Below are 22,759 nucleotides of genomic sequence, written 5' to 3'. Positions count from 1 at the left end.
AGAGGAAGAGATGAGTTTTATTGCTGTCCTGGAGTTCAATAGTCCTTCTAGTGATCTGATGTGAGGTGGTAATTGGTACGAGAGGCATGGTAGATGGTGTGAATAGGATCTTTTCCAGGCATTCTTAAAGTGGAGGGTGCATCCTGATTCTTTCTTCTTGCGAGTGAAGTTGCCGGTTTGGAGTGTAAGGTGATAGTTTTGGCGGCCATGTTGTGGAAGGCTTTGTAAGCCATTCCTAGGCCCTTGAATACACATAGTTTGTTAATAGGTAGCCAGGGAGCTATTTGCGCAGTGCTGGGGCGATTGGATTGCGTATGTGAAGTTTTTTTTTAGGAGGCAGATGGTGGCCTTTTGTACTCGTAGTCGATGGAGATTTATTTGAAACGCAACTGTTCAGTAGTGCGTTGCAGTAGTCGGTCTGGGAGAGGACAAAGGCACAGAGTAGCTGCGAAAAGTCTGACTCTTATCTGTCTGCACTCTGAAGCTGCCTGTTTTAAGGACCGGGAAGCCCACCATTAAATAGGAGCTTGGTCTTTCACTGTTATGCACTGTATGGGTCCCAGAAGGACAACGGTTGTTCTTTACAGAGACACCGCTTTATCAAACAAAACACCAGCCTGCCTCTAGCCCTGTTAGAGCAGTCTTAAAACCTCATCTGCCGTACTGGCACTGTACAAGGCTGTGACTGTAAATAGGCCCATATCTGAATGCCTCATACCCTTTTAAAGATGGACTATCATGTTACCGTAGGGAGGTGGATAAAGTGGGAAGGTTAGGAGCAGCTGTTTTACAATTCCCCCTTCCTTCATCGGGCCACGTTTTCCTTGGGTTCTTAACCGAGAGTCGGTGGCAGAGATGCACAAGACCATAGCAAAAGCTCCAGGTAGGTGCTACACACTCGGACAGTGAAAACAAGATGAAGATCAGGGACTATAATCCAGAGGCTGTAGAAAAGGATATGACGATTGCCAGCAGCCATCCTCAAGGGAAGTTATCAATGTGGGCTCCCATTAGGACGTGTTATTTTAACTCAGGTCCAAGTTTATGCAATGAGGCCTAGTTACCAGTAACCCCCCCCCCCTTAAGATTTTTAGCGCTGGCCAGCGCTGCTCTGATGGTCATAGGAACTGTATGACCGTCGGAACAACGCAGTGCATTCAGCACGCCGGCCAGCGCTAAAAAATCTTTTGCACAGTTTCGTAAAAGGGGGAAGTAAATTAACATATCTTATCTGTAGCCCATGTTGATAACTTTTGACCCTAAATCAATCAAATCCTCTAAATCCTTGGACAGAAATTAAATAATCACCAAAATATGAGTCTGAACCACATTTTCTCTATGATTCTATTAAAGTGGACCCTTTTCTAAGTCAAATGGCCCATCACAAGCAGCACACACCTCTCAGGCAGCTAGAATCATCAGCTCGCTGTATAATCCTTTTTATGGCCAAAATTTTGTTCATTCAAAAATCATATGAAAAATATTTTTCAAGTGATCTTTCCATCAGTCACTGTTTAATGCTTTCAGTAAATATTCACTGATGTTAGAGCCTCCAGCTGAGACGTCTTCAAGTCTTCAATTCCATTGCAAAGCTGACTTCAGACATCCAACGTGATATCATGTTTTGTTGTATCACTGCAAGAGGGATGTTTTGCTCTTTAGAAAAAAACCCAGCAAACAGGTCCACTTGTACAATGCCCAGTAACATGCTTGCTCGTTCTGGTATATCCTCTTATGATTTTTTTAATTGTTTTATGTGGAGTTTTAAAATAATTATTTTATGTATATTTTTATTGTAATCTGCCTAGTCCTAGATGGAATTTAATTTGCTAAAATAAACAAATAAATCAGTGTCTAATGGTGTAAGTCACACAGAGGGAATGGCATAGGAGTATTCAGTAATGCATATGCATTTTAATTTTTGGAGAATTCAATCATTTAGAACTGAAAAGATCTGCTTGTTTTATCTGTAATAGTATCAGTCAGGGCCAGGAAAGAGCCTGTAGAAATACAGTTGATTTTGGAAGGTGATGTTGAAAATTGCATTTTGGTGCCCTCTGTTGTCCAACGCAGGTTATATTAGCTTGTTTGCTCAGATGCCACTGCCCGGAGATTTAAAAGTACAGCACCGGGAGGGCATGGGTGGGTGGGAGCCATAACCAACCGGTGACCGCCAATCTTTGGGGAGGCCATGTGTTTTGCTTAAATAATGCATTAGTAAACATGAAAAAATAGAAGCCCCATTTACCTGTATAAGGATGCCTCAAACATGCCTAAGTCACGTCCATCTAACGGAAGCCTATCTAGCGCCAACTCGCACTCAAAAGTAGACCTGCTTTTGCAAGCAGTCCTCTTACTAAAAAAATAGAGGATTTAATATGCAATGTATATCATTTTTTTTCATGTACGGTACTTTGAAGAACATAGAGGCCAAAAGAGGGATTGGACAAGTGTTCAACATGGTTCATAGTCTTAAACACGCGAGACAGACGAGCGCCCAAAATTCAGTGCAAGACTTCAGCGCGCTGAAGAAAAACCTTCTTGTAAAGGGCTCTGACGGGGGGGGGGTCTTGGTGGGGAAACCCCCCCACTTTACTTAATAATGATCGTGCTGGCGTTGGGGGGGTTTTGGGGGGGTTGTAACCCCACATTATACTGTAAACTTAACTTTTTCTCTATTTTTTAGGGAAAAAGTAAAGTTTTCACTATAATGTGGGGGGTTACACCCCCCAAAGCCAGCATGATCTCTATTAAGTATAGGGGGGTTCCCCCCCACACCTCCTGTCGGAGCCCTTTAAAAGAAGTTTTTTCTTAGTTTTTCTTCGGCGCGCTGAAGTCTTGCGCTGAATTGTCGGCGCGCATCTGTCTCACGCGCTTAAGACCCGTCACCGTTCAACATACATGTTTGATATTTAGCCTAGAGAAATGACTGCTTGTAAATCAGGAGGATATAAGCTTGGCTTTGGAATTGACATGCAGTTTACTATCTGAGTGTGCTGGTTTGAAATGAATCCCACTCTGTTCCCTGTGACAGAAGCGTATTTCTATTTTTTTTTTTAAGGATTTAAAGATCAAATACGAGGGCTGTTCAAAAAGTATCAGACCTTTATTCATAAAAAAATGCTCATATTCAGATACAACAATTTTATCTCCTTCAAAATAGTCCCCTTGGGCTGCCGCACACTTCTTCCAACGGTTCTGCCACTGTCGGAAGCAGCGCTGGAATGCCTCATAGTAACATAGTAGATGACGGCAGATAAAGACCCGAATGGTCCATCCAGTCTGCCCAACCTGATTCAATTTAAATTTTTTTTTTTTTTTTTCTTCTTAGCTATTTCTGGGCAAGAATCCAAAGCTTTACCCGGTACTGTGCTTGGGTTCCAACTGCCGAAATCTCTGTTAAGACTTACTCCAGCCCATCTACACCCTCCCAGCCATTGAAGCCCTCCCCTGCCCATCCTCCTCCAAACGGCCATGCACAGACACAGCCTCTTTTGAGATTGCTCGCAACTGGTCCATCGCATTCTGCTTGATGTCTTCTCTTGACTGAAATCTGGCCCCTTTCGAGGGGCCATTTTCAGCTTGGGGAAAAGCCAGAAGTCACACGGAGCCCCGTCGGGAGAGTAGGGAGCCTGAGGAATCACAGGTGTGTTGTGTTTGGCCAGGAAACTCCGTATCAAATGTGAAGAACGGGCAGGTGCGTTATCGTGATGGAGCTGCCAATTGCCCGCTGCCCACAGGTCCGGCTGTTTGCGTCTCATAGCGTTACGAAGGCGACGCAGAACCTCTTGGTAGTACCCCTTGGTGATTCGACGATCCTGCATCACCAGGGTCCTCATTTGGTCAATGCCGATCTCATTTCTGGATGTTGAGGGCCTACCAGAACGTGCTTCACTCTCAACTGATGTGTGGCCATCTCTGAAGTGGTTGTATCACTCCTTTACTTGTGTGGTGCCCATTGCTTTGTCCCCGAAGGCCTGTTGAATCTTGCAGATCGTTTCCAGTTGGGAATCGCCAAGCTTTACACAAAATTGAATGCAGTATCGTTGTTCAACTTTTTCTGCCATTATGTAAAAAATGAAAATCGGATTACGCTCCCTTACACTTCCTCAATCATCGGCGATCTGCTGGTGACTGACAGCTTCTGTAGGTGGGAAAAAATTCAAGCATGTGCATTAGGGTCACCTACATACGTGCACCAAACCAAGTTTCAAGTTTCAAGTTTATTCAAAATTTGTTGAATCGCTTATTTAAATTTACTAAGCGATTTACAGAAACAAGAAAAATAATACAAATACAAGGTTAGTTCAACTTTAATACAATGTTAAAAAAAGAAAAAAAAATAGAAATAAAAATAAAAATTGGGTTAAAATTAAGTTAAAATTATACAGACTAACAGACACATAAGGAAAGAAGGGTAAAATTACATATGTAAAATAAAATAAAAGGTGAGAGGTAAAAGAACATGAGGTAGGGAAAAGAAGTAAGGAAAAAGATGGAATTAAAAAAGATTAGGGAAATTGTTTTCATACATTATATGCATCCTTAAAAAGAAAACTTTTTAAGCTATTTTTAAACTGCTTTAGATCCTTTTCAGTTCTAAGATACAGGGGCAAGTTATTCCATAATTGTGGGGCTATGACAGAAAATATATCAGTACGACGAGTTCCAATTATTTTTAGTGAAGGAACTGTTAAAAGATTTTGATTGGTTGATCTTAAAGTGCGAGGGGTACAGTAAGGAATAAGTAGCCTGTTAATAAATTGAGGTTCGTTTGTGGTCAAAGTTTTAAAAACTAAAAGTAGTACTTTAAAAGTAAAACGATGAGAGATAGGGAGCCAATGAGATTCAATAAAAAGTGGTGTGACGTGGTCAAATTTTTTACAATTATGTATTAATTTAATTGCTGAGTTTTGGACTATTTGGAGACGTCTTTTCTCTTTTTGAGAGATGTTAAATAATAATGCATTACAATAGTCCATTTTTGAAATATATATGATTACGCAAGAAAAATCAAGGTCTGATACTTTTTGAACAGTCTTCATATAATAGGGGTGCTAGCATTTCACTGCATACAATTTTAATGAAAAACAACATAAAATTGTCATTCTAATGAAGTCATAATAATGAGATGTGATAAGGTTATAGACCAGGGATCTCAAAGTCCCTCTTGAGGGCCGCAATTCAGTCGGGATTTCGGGATTTCCCCAATGAATATGCATTGAAAGCAGTGCATGCACATGGATCTCATGCATATTCATTGGGAAAATCCTGAAAACCCGACTGGATTGCGGCCCTCAAGGAGGGACTTTGAGACCCCTGATATAGACGTTGTATAGATGTCCGTGTGATGCCTAAAAGGCGATTCTGTAAAAAATGTCTTATTTAAACGTGTCTAGACTTACTGAGCGGCACTGAGCGCGATTCTCTATAATGCGTCTATGCATTATAGAATCGCGCTCAACTGGACGTCTAAACCACGCCTAAAGTTAGACGTCCTTTACAGCAGTGTTTCCCAACCCTTGTCCTGGAGGACCACCAGCCAGTCGGGTTTTTGGGATAACCCTAATGAATATGCATGAGAGAGGTTTGCATATAATGGAAGTGACAGGCATGCAAATCTGCTCCATGCATATTCATTAGAGCTGTCCTGAAAACCTGACTGGCTGGTGGTCCTCCAGGACAGGGGTTGGGAACCACTGCTTTAGCTCCCAATTTTATTTTTGTGATACGCATTGAAAATATTTGATATTGCGTGTAAATCAAAATTTTAATAAACCTGAAACTTGAAACTTTACAGAATCTAGGCCTTAGAGTACAATGTTGGGTGGGGGAGGGGTCAGAAAAGTAGCACTTCAGATGGTGGGCCATGGGCAGGAGGGTTGAGTTACCGGACCCATGGTGGAGGGGAGGAAACAAAGGCACTGATTTGGTTAAGCATGTGGCCTCTAGGAGCATGGAACGCGGTGCGGCTGTCCCCCTCGCTTCTGTTTAAGGCCGGTCCAGGCATTAGCCAGCTTTTGTGTTTTCTGTCTCTTTAATAAAGCTATTCTAATGTTCACAAATTATTTAATGAAAGGAAGATTGCTTTTGGGTCCTTACAAAGGAAATTTGAACTCCCTAAAGCATATCAAGAGATGTATCAAGCTGTCTCAATTAAAGTATCTTATCTTATTTTTTGTTTATTACAAATTGTTTACATGTAAAAATCTTGTTTTCTGACATTGGGTTTTCTTTTTGTTTTCACTTTTCTACAGCTACAGAAAAACGTAAGTATTGCCTATATGTTTCCTATGCAGGGTGCTACTCTCTCTGTCATTAACCAGAAGGAAACGGTTGTCTTGGCTATCGCTTGGTTATGATCTTCCACCATAATAGTAATTAGTAGATAAGGACATTTATCCTAGCACAAGCAGGTGGCATATTCTCACATGTGGGTTCCGTGGATGTCGTCACCCACATGTGAGAATCTCTGGCTGCTGTTCCCGGATCAAAGCAAGAAAAACCTGCAGACGAGCGTGCAACGATGCAGGAAAGTTTATTATAACAACAGGTAAAACACGGTTAAAAACATCACATAAAAACAAATGGACCCGATACGGTCCGTGTTTCGAAAAACACTTTCATCAGGGGTCCCAGATGGAAAAAGAGTCAGTTGGAACCGCAAGCAAGCATACCAACGTTGATCCACGCTTTAGGGACGGACACAGCCTGCCCAGCCTCCTAGCTTTTCTCCTCCCCGTCGCTCCCGAAGAAAGCCCGCAAAGAACATGCGTATTAGTGAGGAGAAAAGCTAGGAGGCTGGGCAGGCTGTGTCCGTCCCTAAAGCATGGATCAACGTTGGTATGCTTGCTTGCGGTTCCAACTGACTTTTTTTCCATCTGGGACCCCTGATGAAGGTGTTTTTCGAAACACGGATTGTGTCGGGTCCATTTGTTTTTATGTGATGTTTTTAACCGCGTTTTACCTGTTGTTATAATAAACTTTGCCTGCATCCTTGCACGCTCGTCTGCAGGTTTTTTTCTTGGTTTGGTTCGTCTTCATTTTCCTGACTGCAGACCTTGTTGGTTCTTCCTTGTTGTTTTCTGCTGTCCCCGGATAACACCTGTTACGGTAAGTAACTGCTTTAGGCCTACACAAATGTCCCTCTGTGCTTACCGTACAGAGGGACATTTTTCTTCATGGGACCTTAGCATTGTCTTCTCTTGCCCAATACATGTTTCTGTCATTGAGTTTGATTACAACTACTGTTTCAATTTATTTGCAAATATTTTACAGGAAAGGAAACTCTACAGCATGCAGTTGTGATATGAGACCCAAGTAGGTTGGCACGATTTTCTGCCTGGACAGGTTAAATTATTGTAGTTTGGTCCTGATTTACAGAGCACTGCAACCTGTGATATTGTTAGAGCAGGTGAATATGTATGTTAATTGCTGCTGTCTTGTCAATAGAGCTGATTCACTAAGAAACATGTGTTCTCCGTGATAACGATAACATGGGCTACTGTGCTTTTGTGAATCAGGAAAATAGCTCATCATGAAAAGAGTGATGGATGCATAGAACGGACTCCTTGAAGAGGAGATGAAGGGAAAAATAGCACTGGCATTCAAGAAGGACTGAAATAGCATGAAATTTTTAGTAGAAACCAATGTTGCTCAAAGTACTGAAATAAAAATAAAATGCATGTATTTTTTTTTTTAATACTTTATGAATTGCCATACTGATTCAGACCAAAGTGGCAAACCCAGGTCACAAGTAGCTGGCAAGATCCCAAGCAGAAAAACAGATTTTATGCTGCTTATATTAGGAATAAGTTGTGAATTTCCCCAAACCATTTCAACAATGGCTTTTGGACTTTTGTTTTAAGAAATCGGCCAAACTTTTTAAAAACCCTGCTGAGCTAACTACTTTCACCACATTCTCCGGCAACGAATTCCAGAGTTCATGAGTGAAGACATATTTTTTCCTGTTTGTTATAAATCTACTACTTAGTAGCTTCATCGCATGCCCCCTAGTCCTAGTATTTTTGGAAAGCAATTCACATCTATTCTTTCTACTCCACTCAGTATTTTAGAGACCTCTATCTTATCTCCCCTGAGCTATCTCTTCTCCAAGCTGAAGAGCCCCGGCCGCTTTAGCCTTTCCTCATAGGGAAGTTGTCCCATCCCTTTTATCATTTTCGTTGCCCTTCTCTGAACCTTTTCTAATTCAGCTATATCTTTTTTTGAGCTACGGAGACCAGACTTGCACACAGTATTCAAAGTACAGCTGTATCATAGAGTGATACAAAGGCATTAATAACATTTCCATCTTTCTTTTCCATTCCTTTCCTGATAATTCCTATTTGCTTTCTTAGCTGCCGCTGCCACACACTGACACCTAGATCCTTCTCCTGGGCGGCGATTCCTAAAAAAGGAACCCAGCATCACGTAGCTATAATTCAGCTTCCTCTTTCCCTCATGCATCACTTTGTACTCGCTCACATTAAATATGATCTGCCATTTATTTAAGTAACCGTAAAGAACATAAATTTTTTTTTACTTAAGTAAAAGTAAAAAAAGTAATTGCCTAATATACCCCCTCTTTTATAAAATTGTGGCATGGTCTTTAGCACCAGCTGCAATGGTAACAGCTCTGACACTCCTAAGAATTCTATGAGCGTTGGAGCTGTTACACTATGGTTTTGTAAAAGGTGTGTGTGGGGAGGGGGGGATAATACCTTTTGAGTAAAAAGTAAAAGTATCAGCAATTTTATTGTTCTACAATTCAGTCCACTTTGCATTTAGCAAAACTATATTTTGAAAATGACTGTCACTCGTGCAAGTGTGCTTAATGTGAATCATTAAATGAGCACAGCAAAAACAGGTGTTCAACAACTGCATTGGCAGAAAGTGGATTGGTCCCCTCACTGCTTGAGCAGGAAGAAGTGACCAATCAGGAGCCAGTACATTAAAGGGGGCGGAGTCAATGCGGCAACGGCCCAAGTCGGCGATGGAGAGTTGGAGACAGCATGGCCGCCGGAGAAACTTGAAGATCAGTCACGGTAAATCGCAGTCACGAAGAAGGGGGTACGTTTACCAGCAGGGACAAATCTTTTCACCGTTCTTGAGGGCGGTGAAAAGTTTTGTTCCCGTGTCTGCGGCGATTTGGCTATAGAGTCTCCATGGCCCGCGGGCAAACCGCAGCCCACCGCAGCTTCCCGCGGGGATCGCTCACCGTGTCCTTCTCTACTGCTCAGTCTGAGTAAAAGTCCCTTCACATTGGGTCAGGCTGTGCAATATTACTGATATCTTTTGAGCGGGTCTGCAGATATTGATCAAAGTAATCTCTGCATGAAACACATGACTTCCATATAGTGAAGAATACTTCACCATCTACATTAGAAGCAGTGTGCATCATCGTCTGCATTTTTGTTATCATCATCATGCTGGCCAATTACAGAGAAAGCTTTCACCAAGCTGGAATAGTTGTTCTAGCAATTTTTCATTTGAATATCTTTGAAAACTGATGCAAGAGTGTCGCAGGTGTGGGAACCCTTCAGTCTTGGGGCCAAGCAAGTAGGCTTCCTCTCTAAAGTGGACAAAATTTTCCTTGCGATCACCAGCAGTCTGCTGCGGTAAAGCAGGCCTGCACAACTTCGGCCCTCGCCAGGCCAGGTTTTCAGGATTTCCCCAATGAATAGGCACGAGATCTGTTTGCATGCACTGCATTCAATGCATATTCATTGGGGAAATCCTGAAAATCCGACCGGATTTGGCCCTCGAGGACCGGAGTTGTGCAGGCCTGCGGTAGAGAAACAGGTCCGTTCACTAAGGATTGCTACCAGCTTCATCTCCACCTCAAAGTGACCCAACTCATCATTGTTCTGGTCGGCTGGAGACTAGTAATCAGTTCAACATACGCACTTTACTGTAATTATACTAGTCACTGAGCAGCAACATTTAAGATGAAATGATCCACTGTGTGCAATAGCAAAATCCTGTTCCAGGTTTTGCTGTTTACTGAGGAATCGTCATTTACATCTTGCTTCTGCTTTTACTTTTAACTATACCATCAGATGTAACTAGGTAAAAATAGTGAAAATTGATACAATTGTTACTTCAGTAAAAGTAAAAAATGTTATCCTGTACACTTCTCCCTCCGTATTCATGTTTCAGCAATCGCGGTTTTTAGCTTGCTGGCTGTTTCCCCCCCCCCCCCCCAAATTACATCAGCTGGCATGAGAAATCGCTGATTCCCAGCACTTTCTTCACCTTGTTTTGCCTCTCCTTCAGGAACAGGCCAGGTCTCCCACCATGTGTAATTAAACTCTGGATTTTGTTTCTGGAGAATTTGGTGAAATCAGTTAGCTTAGCAGTGTTTAAAAAAAAAAAAAAAAAAAGGGTTTGGATAATTTCCTAAAAGAGAAGACCATAGGCCATTATTGAGATGGATTGGGGAAATCCACTACTTATTCCAAGGACAAGCAGCATAAATTCTGTTTTGCTACTTGGGATCTAGCTGGGTACTTGGGACGTAGGTTGGCCATAGGATACTGGCCATGATAGATTTTCGGTCTGTCCCAGTATGGCATTTCTTATGTTCTTAAGCTGTAAGCTTTCTATTCCACTTCAGAAATGGGTAAGGCAAGCCACAGTTCTTTTTGCTGTACTCATACATTTAGCTGGATGACTGATTTTCTTCGATAAATCATTCCCCTGCAGGCAATGAAGCAAAAAAAACAGGCATTTCTCAGCTTTTCCTTCTGGAGATATGTCATTCCCTCCTTGGATGTGATGTATATCTTTCCATCACAGTCTCTGCAAATGGACTTTAAACCCATTTGGAGTTGTTATTAAGAAAGTAATTTGAGAAAGGGTTTTACATATGGAAAGAGCCATTTTCTAAAATGATATACTATATATATATATATATATATATTTGAAAGTATGTGCAGGCAACAATTGTACATGATTCGTTTATGGGCAGATAATCCTGGGGCAGACTTGGGTGGAGTTTACACATTTGTGGGGCCCTTTTTACAAGGCCACTGCAAAACACGTTAAAGAGTTTTAAGGTATTTTCAGGGCTGTAACATAATAGCCAAACCTTTTGTGATACTTGACCCCTATCATGTCTTCCTCAGAAAAAAAGACAACTTAAAATTGGGAAATATTTTTCTTTCAGAAGGAAATGAGGATATCCGATCGTTTGCGGAAAAGATCTTCGCAACTGAAGTCAAGGATGAAAGCACCAGGGAGGAGATATCTCCTTTTGACGTTGCAGAGAGCTGCCCCATCTCTCACCACGAAATGAGAGATCATATGATTCAGATGGAGTCCAAGGAAGCTGTGGACAGGCGGTAAGACTATTCGGGACCGGCAGACAGTTGTAGAAGAAAATGGTACAGGCCTCGGAGCCGTTTTCACAATGGGATCTGGGGCAGGGGAGACCGAAGGGTTCATCCTACTCCTTCCTGACTATGGTGATCCCCACGGATGAGATCAATGGGGTCTGGAGGGTGAGAGAGGAAGGCCTCGGGAGAAGATGTTTTCAGCAAGGGGAGGGTCCTTCATTCCCTTCCACATTTTCTTGTTTTGCTTAGATATTTTGTTTATAATATGAATGTACCTGGGAAGAACTTCTATCTTCTGGCTACAACTGGAAACAGAAATCTTTGGGCAAAGGTACGGTTCTTCTGTTATGTGCCTCTTGGTCTGACTCTTTTTAATTCATACAACTTTTTTCATTCTCAAACAAGTAAAACTACTTGAACACAGATCAGAAATAAAACATATCACTCTGGCTCAGAAAACGCCTGCCCTTTGCTAGAAATGAAAACATAAGAAATCATGATTATTTAGTCCACACTAGTAATATGAGAAAAAAGAAACAAGGATAAAAAAAATTACAAATAAATCCTGGAGAGAAATTAGGAGAGCAATCCTGAAAGCCGGTTCGTTAAACTGTGGGAGACACAATTGAACCAATAATCACTCCCCCCCCCCCCTTTCTTTAGCCACAATAAATTGCAACAATCATTTCAGTTCATAAAAAAGAAATTTATTTTCCATCCAATGCAACACAACATTTAGCAAGAAATTTCGAAACAAAGGACGCATCTAAAGCCAAGACCCCTGGTCTATGAACCAAGAAGTCTTTTCTCTTCTGTCACTTGAGAACTATCAGGAAATATCTGAATTATTGAACCCCAAAAAGTATCAGTCATATGTCTAAAGCAGTGTCCTGCAAACTTTCTCGAGCCGCGGAACGCTAACCCCCTCTTTTACAAAGGAGCGCTATGCTTTTTAGCGCATGTTAAATATTATCACAGTTGGATAACTGTCACAAAAGTGCTCCAAAAGAACTGGCAACAGGAACCATCGAAGAAGATATTTTTGGAGAACTTTTTCAGTAAATAGTATCCTGTTCCTGGTTATGGGAGTGCCCGATTTTTCTTTGACGGTTCCGTCAAAGCTCACTCCAACCTATCCGAGCCATCACATCATTTGCGGGATACAGACCGTAAACGTCCGCCCAGCACCTTCCTCATGTTCTAAATTGATGGAGTTTCCATCGAAGCCCTCCCCAGCCCATCACAAACCGAATTGCAAGACTGCCTAGTACTGGCCCTCGTTCTTCAATTAATGCCATTCATTTTCTATTCTAAACTAAACTAAAACTTAGTTTATAGACCGAGTCACAGGGCAGGATTAATTCGTCGAGGGCCCCTAGGCACACAAGTACACTGGGCCCCCTGCCCTGCCCCACCCCACCATGTGCCCAGGCGGAAACAGGAAGCTGCGTCAGAGGGAAGCTTTGGACAAGCAGCACCGCTTGCAAAATTGCATTTCCCGTTGCCTTTCTTACCCGCGTTGCTTACTCGTCTTACTTTCATCGATGGAGGGGGGGGGGCCCGCATTGCCTATCGGGTGGGGGGGGGCCGAGTTGCCAATCGATGCTGGAGAGGCCCATCGCCGTTTGGAAAAAACAATGTTGATGCCCTCCTTCATCAGGCCCCCCTGACCATTTTAGACCCTAGGCACGTGCCTACTGGGCCTATTGGTTAATCTTGCCCTGCCGAGTCATCAACCAAGAGGAGCTCGACTCGGTTTACAATAATGTACAACATAATACATAAATTTGACAAGAAAAAAGTAGACTAAAATAGTTAATTTCCAAAATGTTTAGCAAACAAAAAAGTTTTAAGAACTTTCCGGAATAAAGCAAAAGAACCTAAACTTCTTAATGTAAGTGGTAGAGCATTCCAGAATTCAGTTAATTTAAAAGCAAATAATAATAATAACTTTATTCTTCTAGACTTCTAGGCGGTTCACACTGAAGAGAGCTGGACAGTCAGCGAGTTGCAATATGTTGAAGTCCGGGACACAGTATATAGAAACTTACAAAAAAACATATAGAATCTTACAAAAAGTCCAGAATACAGCGTATAGAATCTTACAAAGAGCGTATAGAGTCTTACAGAAAGGCAGAGAGATACAGCAAACTGAATCTTAAGGAAAAACTAAATCTCTTAAAGGTTTTTTTTTTTTTTACCACTGAGAGAGGGAAATGTAATTTTTAATTTTTTTTAAATTTTTAATGAGTTGAAGGGCAGCCACCAAATATCTTCCCATGTGAGGCCACTATACTGCTGACCAGTGCGTGCCAATGACATCCATCCCCAGCTGCCCACCTTCACTGGGGAGGAGCCTCAAGACTGTGGACAGATCCAAATGCATTCTTTTTTGTCTACTGAGAAATATCTTGTCCTTCAAGCATACGACTCTTCCCCATCCACTTTCCCCTCTCTGTCCTAAGAGGCAGAATGGTGACCCGACAAAGCCGCGCATGACAATTGCACACAGAACAAATGCATTCACTGAATGGGAGGAGACCTGTCAAATGTGCTCCGACAATTGGATACTATTTTGTCTTTTTGAGGGGGTGGGGGGGATCCCCCCTACACTTAAAACATTCACTTCCTATCTAGTGTTAGGGTAAGGGTTACATGATGATTATCGGAAACCTTTACATAACGATATCTGGAAGGCCCTGATTTGCTCAAACTCCTCAGGCCCCATCCCTTGGGAAGGGCTTGAGCAGTGGTTGCCAAACCTGTCCTGGGGGACCCCCAGCCAGTCAGGTTTTCAAGATATCCCTAATGAATATGCATGAGAGAGATTTGCATATAATGGAAGTGACAGGTATGCAAATCTCTCTCATGCATATTCATTAGAGATATCTTGAAAACCTGACTGGCTGGGGGTCTCCCAGGACAGGTTAGGGAACCACTGGGCTTGAGGCACCTCAAGCTCCTCCTAAGGCAGGGGTAGGGAACTCCGGTCCTCGAGAGCCGTATTCCAGTCGGCTTTTCAGGATTTCCCCAATGAATATGCATGAGAGAGATTTGCATATAATGGAAGTGACAGGTATGCAAATCTCTCTCATGCATATTCATTAGAGATATCTTGAAAACCTGACTGGCTGGGGGTCTCCCAGGACAGGTTTGGGAACCACTGGGCTTGAGGCACCTCAAGCTCCTCCTAAGGCAGGGGTAGGGAACTCCGGTCCTCGAGAGCCGTATTCCAGTCGGCTTTTCAGGATTTCCCCAATGAATATGCATGAGGTCTATTTGCATGTACTGCTTTCAATGCATATTCATTGGTGAAATCCTGAAAACCCGACTGGAATACGGCTCTCGAGGACCGGAGTTCCCTGCCCCTGTCCTAAAGGATGGGGCCTGAGGAGTCTGAGCAAATTAGGGCTTTCGCATTTGATGGGGCTGCATTGTCCTTTGCACACTTGTCCCTGCGTGCAATTCCCGGGGCCCAATTGTCATGTGCGGATTTGCCGGTGTACCAGACAGAAGAGCAGAAAAAAACAAACCCAGAAAGACAAAGGGGCCTCCATTGGCTCCCGAGCCTTGCATAGAAGAACACTGCTTTACAGTCTAAGTTTGTACCTGAGGCAGCAGAGGATTTCACAAGAGAGCTGCAGTAGGGCTTGAACTGGGCTTTCCCTGGTTCTCGTCAGCCCACTGCTAGAATTAGGCTACTCCTCCAACCCTGGCTCAGTCTGATTTTTTTTTTTTTTTTTTTAAATTTAGTTTTTCAGAATCTGTAATCACAGAATTAAAAAATCAGTTAAACACCCCACCAGAAATGCTGACACCTAACCCTGAGGGGGGGTCCTGTCTTCCTGAGCGCTTTGCTATAACGAACGCAGACACCTAGACGGCATCCCATGATTGGTTTTAAGAGTGGGTGAAACCAAATGGCCTTTTGTCTTTCTCTACTAGGAAGATGCGTCAAGATGTAACTCAAACTAGATCTACCCTATTGATAACATGTGCAAAAGAGATAGATAAATCTTTAATTATGAAAGCTTGTTTTCGGAATAAGCAAATGAAATTTTGTGGAGATCATGCATTGATGTTTCCAGATGTGGCCCAAGCCACTCAATTGAGAAGGAAAGCTTTTTTAGCTTTGAAATCAAGAGTGTTGGCTTTGGGGGGCCACATTTTATTTAAAATTTCCATGTAAATGCTTAATTAAATTTAAAGTTAGTGAATATGTATGCTGGGGCTCGATTCAGTTGGAACAATTTTTACAACTTAATCAAGTTAGTTAGACATCACGTGAATTAATATTTGGAGCTCAAATGTATTAAGCACCATTAATGTTTGATTTTTTGATCAAGGATTATATTGACGGTATCGTTTGGTTTATCAGGATGTTCTCTTCCAATTATGTAGACTTGAGGAGTCAGTGAGATTTTTTTGAAGTGTTTATGCTTTTGTTTGTAATTCTCCTTTCTTTATTATTATTTGTAAAATGATAATGATGGAAAAATTTGATAAATAAAAAAAAAAAAAGGGTGAAACCAAATGGCTTTTTGTCTTTCCCTACTAGGAAGATGCGTCTGGAACGCTTAAAGGAAATTTCACTCACCGTACCTGAGGTGGAGAAGTGTGAAGCCAGCACCGTCGTCGTTGAAGACAGCACCCCACTCTATAAGAGAGTGCCGGATTTCCAAAGAGTGCAGATTACAGGGGACTACGCTTCAGGGGTAACTCTTTCTCCTCCTCCTTGGTGACTGCCTCTTAGTGCTAAGGGGTCCCTCTTTCTCTCATTCTGTGGGGGGGGAAAAAAACTCTTGAAAGCAGAGCCCCCTTATCTCTGGCTCATCCACGCCAGGTTAATGAGAATAGCCATATTGGCTACCTAGCCCAGTATCCTGTTTCCACAGAGGCCAATCCAGGTCACAAGTACCGGGCAGAAACTCAAATAGTAGCAACATTCCGGAATCCCAAAGAGTAACAATTTTTCAGAATCCCACATAGTAGCAACATTCTATGTTACCAATCCCAGGGCAAGCAGTCCATATGTCTGTCTCAATAGTAGACTATGGACTTTTCCTCCAGGAACTTGTCCAAACCTTTTTTTTTAAAATGTTTAAATGATTTTTATTATTCTAGCAGTAAGAAGCAAATACAACAGTAGTACCATTCAGGAAATAACATTTTCAACAATATAAGCAGTTCCCCTCCCATCCCCCCCTCCCCTCCCCTCCCCTCCCCAAGAATCCATGGCCAGTCCAACAGCTGAGAGTGGGAATAAAATCTTAAAGATTAAAAAGTCTACTGCGAGCATGCGGTGTGAGGTCCTGCCAGAAGTGCTCCCACACCTGACAAAAGTTGCGACCCAGGCCAAGAGTCAAGTCTCCCACCATGCGTCTCTCCAGTGTTGCGTGCACTATCATTAGGGATCTCCATTGTGCATATGACGGGGGATCACGGGAGAGCCAGTTGGTGAGGATGGCTTTTTTTCCCATCAAAAGGGCTCTGGAGATAAATGCTGACATTCCCCTGGGTTTGGGCGGGGCTATATTATAAAATCCAAATAACGCCCTCGGTTGCGGAAGCCATCGCCGTCCCCAAAGCGATGTGGTATATAGGCCAAGATGTCTCCAAAACTGTTGGATTGCGGGGCAGGCCCAAAACATGTGACTCAAAGATGCGTGAGCCTGATTGCATTTCGGGCAAGAATGTGACGCAGTAATCCCCATCCGGGCTGCACGTTCCGGTGGAATGTAAAGTCTAAGAACAATTTTCAATTGCATTTCCCAGTGAGTAATATTGGGTGACACCTTCTGAATGTTCTTCAGGACCCGTTGTAACTGTTGAGCAGTCAACTGGCAATGCAAGTCAAACCTTTTTTTAAAACCAGCTTTGTTTGCAAGGAAGAAGAAAAGGTGGCCATTTTTTCCTAGTGGAACAGTGCAACCAGACCCTCACTGGGCTGTGAAAAAGTTCACCTAGTAAGTAGAAACACCCAACTACATTACCATATTAGACAAATTGCTATGAACTTGATGTAACTGAACTTTATTTGTTAATGCCTTTCTACTTTTAATTAAACATGACTGATGTTGTGTCAAACACAACCCACTACAGACTTATAACTGTAATATACGATATGGCTTGTGTAGTATATATCTGGGATTAAGCCATTTGCTTGGTCAAGATAAAATATCCCTCACAATAGGAATATCTGTAGATTACAATCTTGCATTCATCCTACCTTCACTGTTTTTCAAGCAGGCGCATTTTTAGCAAAAATAATCTTCAATGTGAGAACCAAGGATGTTGACAACTTGAGCAAGAGGGAGGGCCACCCTTCAGTAATGTGGCAAGCTTAGCCACTCAACGCAAGCCGTACAGCTGAAACAGAGATGGCAGCCCCCACTCTCTTTCTATCTCAAGCCTGTCTCCCCTGACAGAAACTCCTCCCCTCAACCATCTTTACCCCACTTTCTCTCCACCCAACCCTTATGCGTGACTTACTCTTCCCTCAGCTCATCTCCCCCATCTGTCTCTCTCCTAATGCTTCTCCTCCATCTGCTTTTCTTTTTTCCACATCCTCTCCCCCAACCCAGTCAGTTTCAAGCCTCACCTGCCTCTTCCACCAGTCCATTGCCATCCTACTGCTCACATTCGTCACCCCTCCAGATCAGCCCTCCTCTGCTCCCACCTTCTCCAGAGGCTTGCTGTCGGCACTACCTCCTAAACAGCTCTTCTCTTTCATTCAGAACTGTGTGGCTCTCAATAAATTTGAGCCACGTGGTGTCTGAACGCCTGCACTGTTCTCACAAGAAGGCTACAGCAGTTGGGCATTGTGCCGCTGAAACTCACTGAGAGCCAGGCAGTGCAAGAAGAAGACGGAACAGCTGCTCCAGGAAAGAGAGTCAGAGAGCTGTTTGTAGAATTGGACGGGAGCCATCAATGCCCCTGGCCTTGCAATGAAGAACCTATAATGCTTAGGGATCTCAATCTGAGCTACAGAATGGTCTGACAGAGGCCTTAAGGGATGGCGCTCAAGCTTATCCTAATACTTCTCCTCTCCTCTTCTCTTTCCGCTCCCCCCCCCCCCCGACAAATTAGATCTGGTTTTGAGCCTATCCACAGTGACTATACCCAAATAGATATGCTCAACTTGGGCTAAGGGCATCATATGCAAATAAACTACATGAATATTGATTATAGATGTTCTTTCCAAAAACAGGCTGGCTGGGAGGGTCGCCAAAGACTAGGCCGAGAGCTTTTGTCTCTATAGGAGCATATGAGATAGAAACTCTTTCTCTCTTAATTGAATTATAAATGTGTGTGTGTGAGAATTTGCCTTTTCACACCATTTCATGATTTATACTTTTCCGCCACTTAAACTAACATCTTTCCATTAAATCACTTCAGGCTGTGAACAATCAGTTAAAAAAGCCAGACTAACATAAAGCACATTTACTCAGCAAAATGTGTTGGAGATTTATCAGGGCTGATGTTGCTTCCAGTATGTTGTTAAGCGTTTGTGACAAAATAAAACCACAGGAAAAACTCTCTTCATAAAATTATTCTAAGATCTAAACCAGGGGTGTCCAACCTGAGGCCCAGTGAAGTATTTTGTGCGGCCCCGGTCGAGGACGATGCAGTGTTTTCCTCTGCTGCCCCCGGGTGTTTACCGTCTTGCCGGCTCCCTCCTCTGTCTTGCTGCAGAGTTTGCACGTTTGTGCAGCCCCAGAAACATTTTTTTCGACCAATGCGGCCCAGTGAAGCCAAAAGGTTGGACACCCCTGATCTAAACCATTTGAAGGAGAACAATTGATACATATCATTCATCAAAAATAATCATAAAGATTGCCATTTGTAATATGAATATATATGTGTGTGTGTATATATATATACACACACACATGGGAAAAAGACTTCAGACACCCCTCAATTCTGGTGTCTCATTGCTCATGCACCACTCGCATGGGGCAAATTTAATCATAGGCCATAATTACCCCTGAAAATTCTTAGACTATAGATTTTCTGCCAGGAATAAGATGTGAGACATCTCTTCTGCAGGTAGAGACAAGCTTGCTGTCAACTGTGACATCTTCTCTGTTCAATGTGGTTCTCTGGACAGGTTTCGGTTGATGATTTTGACCTTGCCAGTAGAGGGCTTTTCCAAGCCTTGACAATTCGTGAGAAGTACATGCATCGGTCTTATCAGAGGTTTCCAAGGACCACTGCACAGTTCGTACGGGCCATTGAGGGCAAGATCTGGAGAGAAGAAGATGAAGTGTACCCAGGTAAGGGCTTTCATAGTTTTGTAGAGAAATTCGAAGTCCTGTAATGTGGATTATGTGTTCACTGTGTCCCCTTTTTTTGTGTCTGCGAAATCTGCTGTCCGCCCTAAACTTCTCCATGTTAACATTAAAATAAACTTTCAAGATATATTTCAAAGTACAGTGGAATTAACTGGAAACAGAGCAACATCATAAGGTTTATTTTGCAGAGAGGACACCCACCTTTCTATATAAGCAGCTTATATTAATATGGAGGTTTAGCACAGATCGTGATCATGTCAGCAAGATACAAAAGCATTATTTTCTTTTCTATGAAAGAACTAGAAACAGAACATTTAATGGCCTTCAATATCTTTTTAAAAGGATATTGTAAAGAGATTTCAAATTAACTTTAGTTTAAAATATGTAAAACATGAGTATTAAACTTTCTACACTAGGTTACTGTATGTGTGTGTATATATATAAATATATGTGTGTGTGTATGTATATTCAGTTTGTTCCAGGCATACGGTGCGGCAAAATAGAAGGGACGGAGTCTGGAATTGGCTGTAGAGGAGAAGGGTACAGATTAGAGAGACTTATCTGATGAGTGAAGTGCCGGGGGGGGGGGGGGGGGGGGGGGAAGAGATGAGAGAGCCAGCTGCTGAACATTGGCTTGGCTGGCTAAACCACAGCAGCAAACTTTGACCCAGATACTCAATGCCAGTGGCCAGATATAGCTCCAGCAATGAATATGTGGGATCACCACAGCCTGCAGGAGGTAGCCGGGCCGCCTCCCACAGTCTCAATATCAGGCGTTCTGTATAATAGCAGTTACACACATGAATGTTAAGTATTTGCACTTAAACACTATTTGGGAGCTGATGGCATTCTATAACGACTTAGATAGTGTGAAATTCCAAGGGTTGGGCATGAGCACCCTGAACTGTGGGCCAAATCCGAAATTGTCGTGAAAGGGGCCTGTTTAGAAAAGTGCTCAAAAGACACAATTATTTGTAGACGCCTTTTTCTAGTCAGTAATTTTCTCTAGTCAGTAATTTTCATGATCTTTTTATTTAAGCTTTTGCCGCTACTCTGCAGATATGTTGTTAGGGCTGTTTGTTTTATTATGTTCTTTTATGATTTATGTACGTAATTCATGTAAACCGTTTCATTTTAAATGGTATAGAAATTTTTAAAATAAATAAATATGGACTCGGTGTCCTTTATGCTCCAAAGTGAAGCATTTCAGTGCCCATGAATTTGCCCCTGCCACAGACACGGCGTAAAGTTGCATACCTAACCACTAAAGATGGCTTTCAGTAGCATTCCATAATGAAAAAAGGCATTCAGATCCCTTAATAGAAATCGCGCTTAGCGCCAGCATTTTGGAGCTTAACGTTTGGTGCATTCTACAGAACTGCCCCCTCTATGTTTAAATAATGAAGCTCTGGCCATCCTTAAGCAAAACCGACAGCCTTAGGATGATTTTTAACTGCCTCTTGCTGTTCTATGGTGGCAGCCATTTTGACCTCTTTATTGACATCATTGACTTGTTGTGCTCAACCTGCAGTTATATATATATTTTTTTGGTAATTGATCTTTTCACGTATTTATACAGTTCATTTGTAATTAGTTTGACCCATTGACGGCCAACAGAATAGGCCATCAGACAAAATAACTCTTGAACTCTTCAAGCATCTCTTTTCAGAGTGCAGCAGGGGACTACACCGAAAAGAGGATGTGATTTATTTTTTTAATGTTCTTTTAGTGTAATCCAAAAAACGATTGGCGACTGAATTTCAATCCTACTCGGAACAAACAGTGGTGTCTATATTGAGCCACTTTATCAATATTAATATAAAGACTTCAGTTCTGGGTAAACCGAACACATCGGTTCTCAGTTTTTCACCCCAGGCTGGGCAACTCGTAGGTGACGAGTACCAGGCTGAATGCCTAATAAGTTCTTCCCCGTACATCATTAAGTCATATTTCTTTGTGATTATTTTAAATGTTAATAATAAAATATGTGTGACAGAAAATTTTTTTCCGAAAAAGGTCCTCTTTTACAAAGGCGCGCTAACCGTTTTAGCTGGGATTTAGGATGAACTAAATCAACGCGTGCGCTAACTGCTAACGCATCCATAGGATATCATGCACGTGTTGGCGTTTAGCGCGGGCTAAAAAGCTTGGCGCACCTTTGTAAAAGAGGGGGCCAGCGTTGCTTCAGGGAAGCTCTAAATCCTCCAACGATTTGCTTCAATAATTTACTTAACGCGAAAAAAATTCACTAACCCCCTCTGTTACAAAGGCGTGCTAAATGCTAATGCGTGCATGTTATCTTATGGACGCATTAGCAATTAGCGCACGTGTTAATGTAGCGCTCACTAACGGCCTCTTTTACAAAGCTGCGCTAGCGGCTGCCGTGCGGAAACAGCCCCGAAGCTCTTCAATTCTCTATGGGCTTCGGGGCCGTTAGCGCAGAGCAGCCGCTAACACGGCTTTGTAAAAGAGGCCGTAAATCCACGCTTAGCGCGCCTTTGCAAAAAGAGGGCCTAAGTTAAATGTGATCTAATAAAATGTTGAGACCAAAGAGACTCAAATAAGTCTGAGCAGGATTGAAATTCAGTTGCCAATCGTTTTTGGGGATTGTTAGATATTTTGGCAAATCGTAGGTTTTTCTTGGGGCCTTCTTTTAGTGTTCCACCCAAGCTAGCTGTCATTCTGTTTGCCTGCACTTTGCCTGCACTTGTTCATTTTATTGAATGCATGTTGGGGGTTCTTTTTTTTCTTTTTTCTTTTTTGCATTAAGCTGCACCTGTAGCACGTACCACACATCACTGATGTGCATTAATTCTGCAACACAGCCTAATAACCTTAGATTTTAGATTGTAAAAGCTGCAGGGACTGATGCTGTCGATGTAACACATGGAAAAAGCTGCCGAAGCCCGAATCGATGAGGTCATGTCTTGGTTGCTGGTCCTGCAGCTGTGCTGTTTCGTCCCATGTCACTGAACCAAGCCAGCACCTAAGAGCAGGCCAACTGGAACAATTCTCAGCTGGCATACTAAAAAGAATATGAAACGCAATCGGACATACCAGCTGCACTCTTCTGTCAACGTCAAGGAGGCTTAGCGGCACGCCACATTGAGCTGGGGATTTCTAATCTTA

General features: G+C 42.4%; 1 protein-coding gene across 1 annotated transcript in view; it reads left to right on the top strand.

The window, feature by feature from the left end:
- The first annotated feature begins 753 nt into the window (after nt 1-753).
- The window catches only part of AMPD1 (adenosine monophosphate deaminase 1), a 62,209-nt gene continuing 40,203 nt past the window's right edge, over nt 754-22,759 (top strand). The window contains exons 1-5 of the mRNA XM_033917389.1: nt 754-883; nt 6,258-6,269; nt 11,168-11,342; nt 15,895-16,051; nt 19,447-19,612. Coding sequence (XP_033773280.1) covers nt 856-883; nt 6,258-6,269; nt 11,168-11,342; nt 15,895-16,051; nt 19,447-19,612 — 538 coding nt within the window. The 5' untranslated portion in view covers nt 754-855. The remainder of the gene's footprint in view (nt 884-6,257; nt 6,270-11,167; nt 11,343-15,894; nt 16,052-19,446; nt 19,613-22,759) is intronic.

The sequence above is a fragment of the Geotrypetes seraphini genome, chromosome 13, assembly GCF_902459505.1.
Source record: "Geotrypetes seraphini chromosome 13, aGeoSer1.1, whole genome shotgun sequence".
NCBI lineage: Eukaryota > Metazoa > Chordata > Amphibia > Gymnophiona > Dermophiidae > Geotrypetes > Geotrypetes seraphini.
The sequence above is the reverse complement of the archived record's forward strand: the minus strand, read 5'-3'. Positions and strand labels throughout refer to the sequence as shown.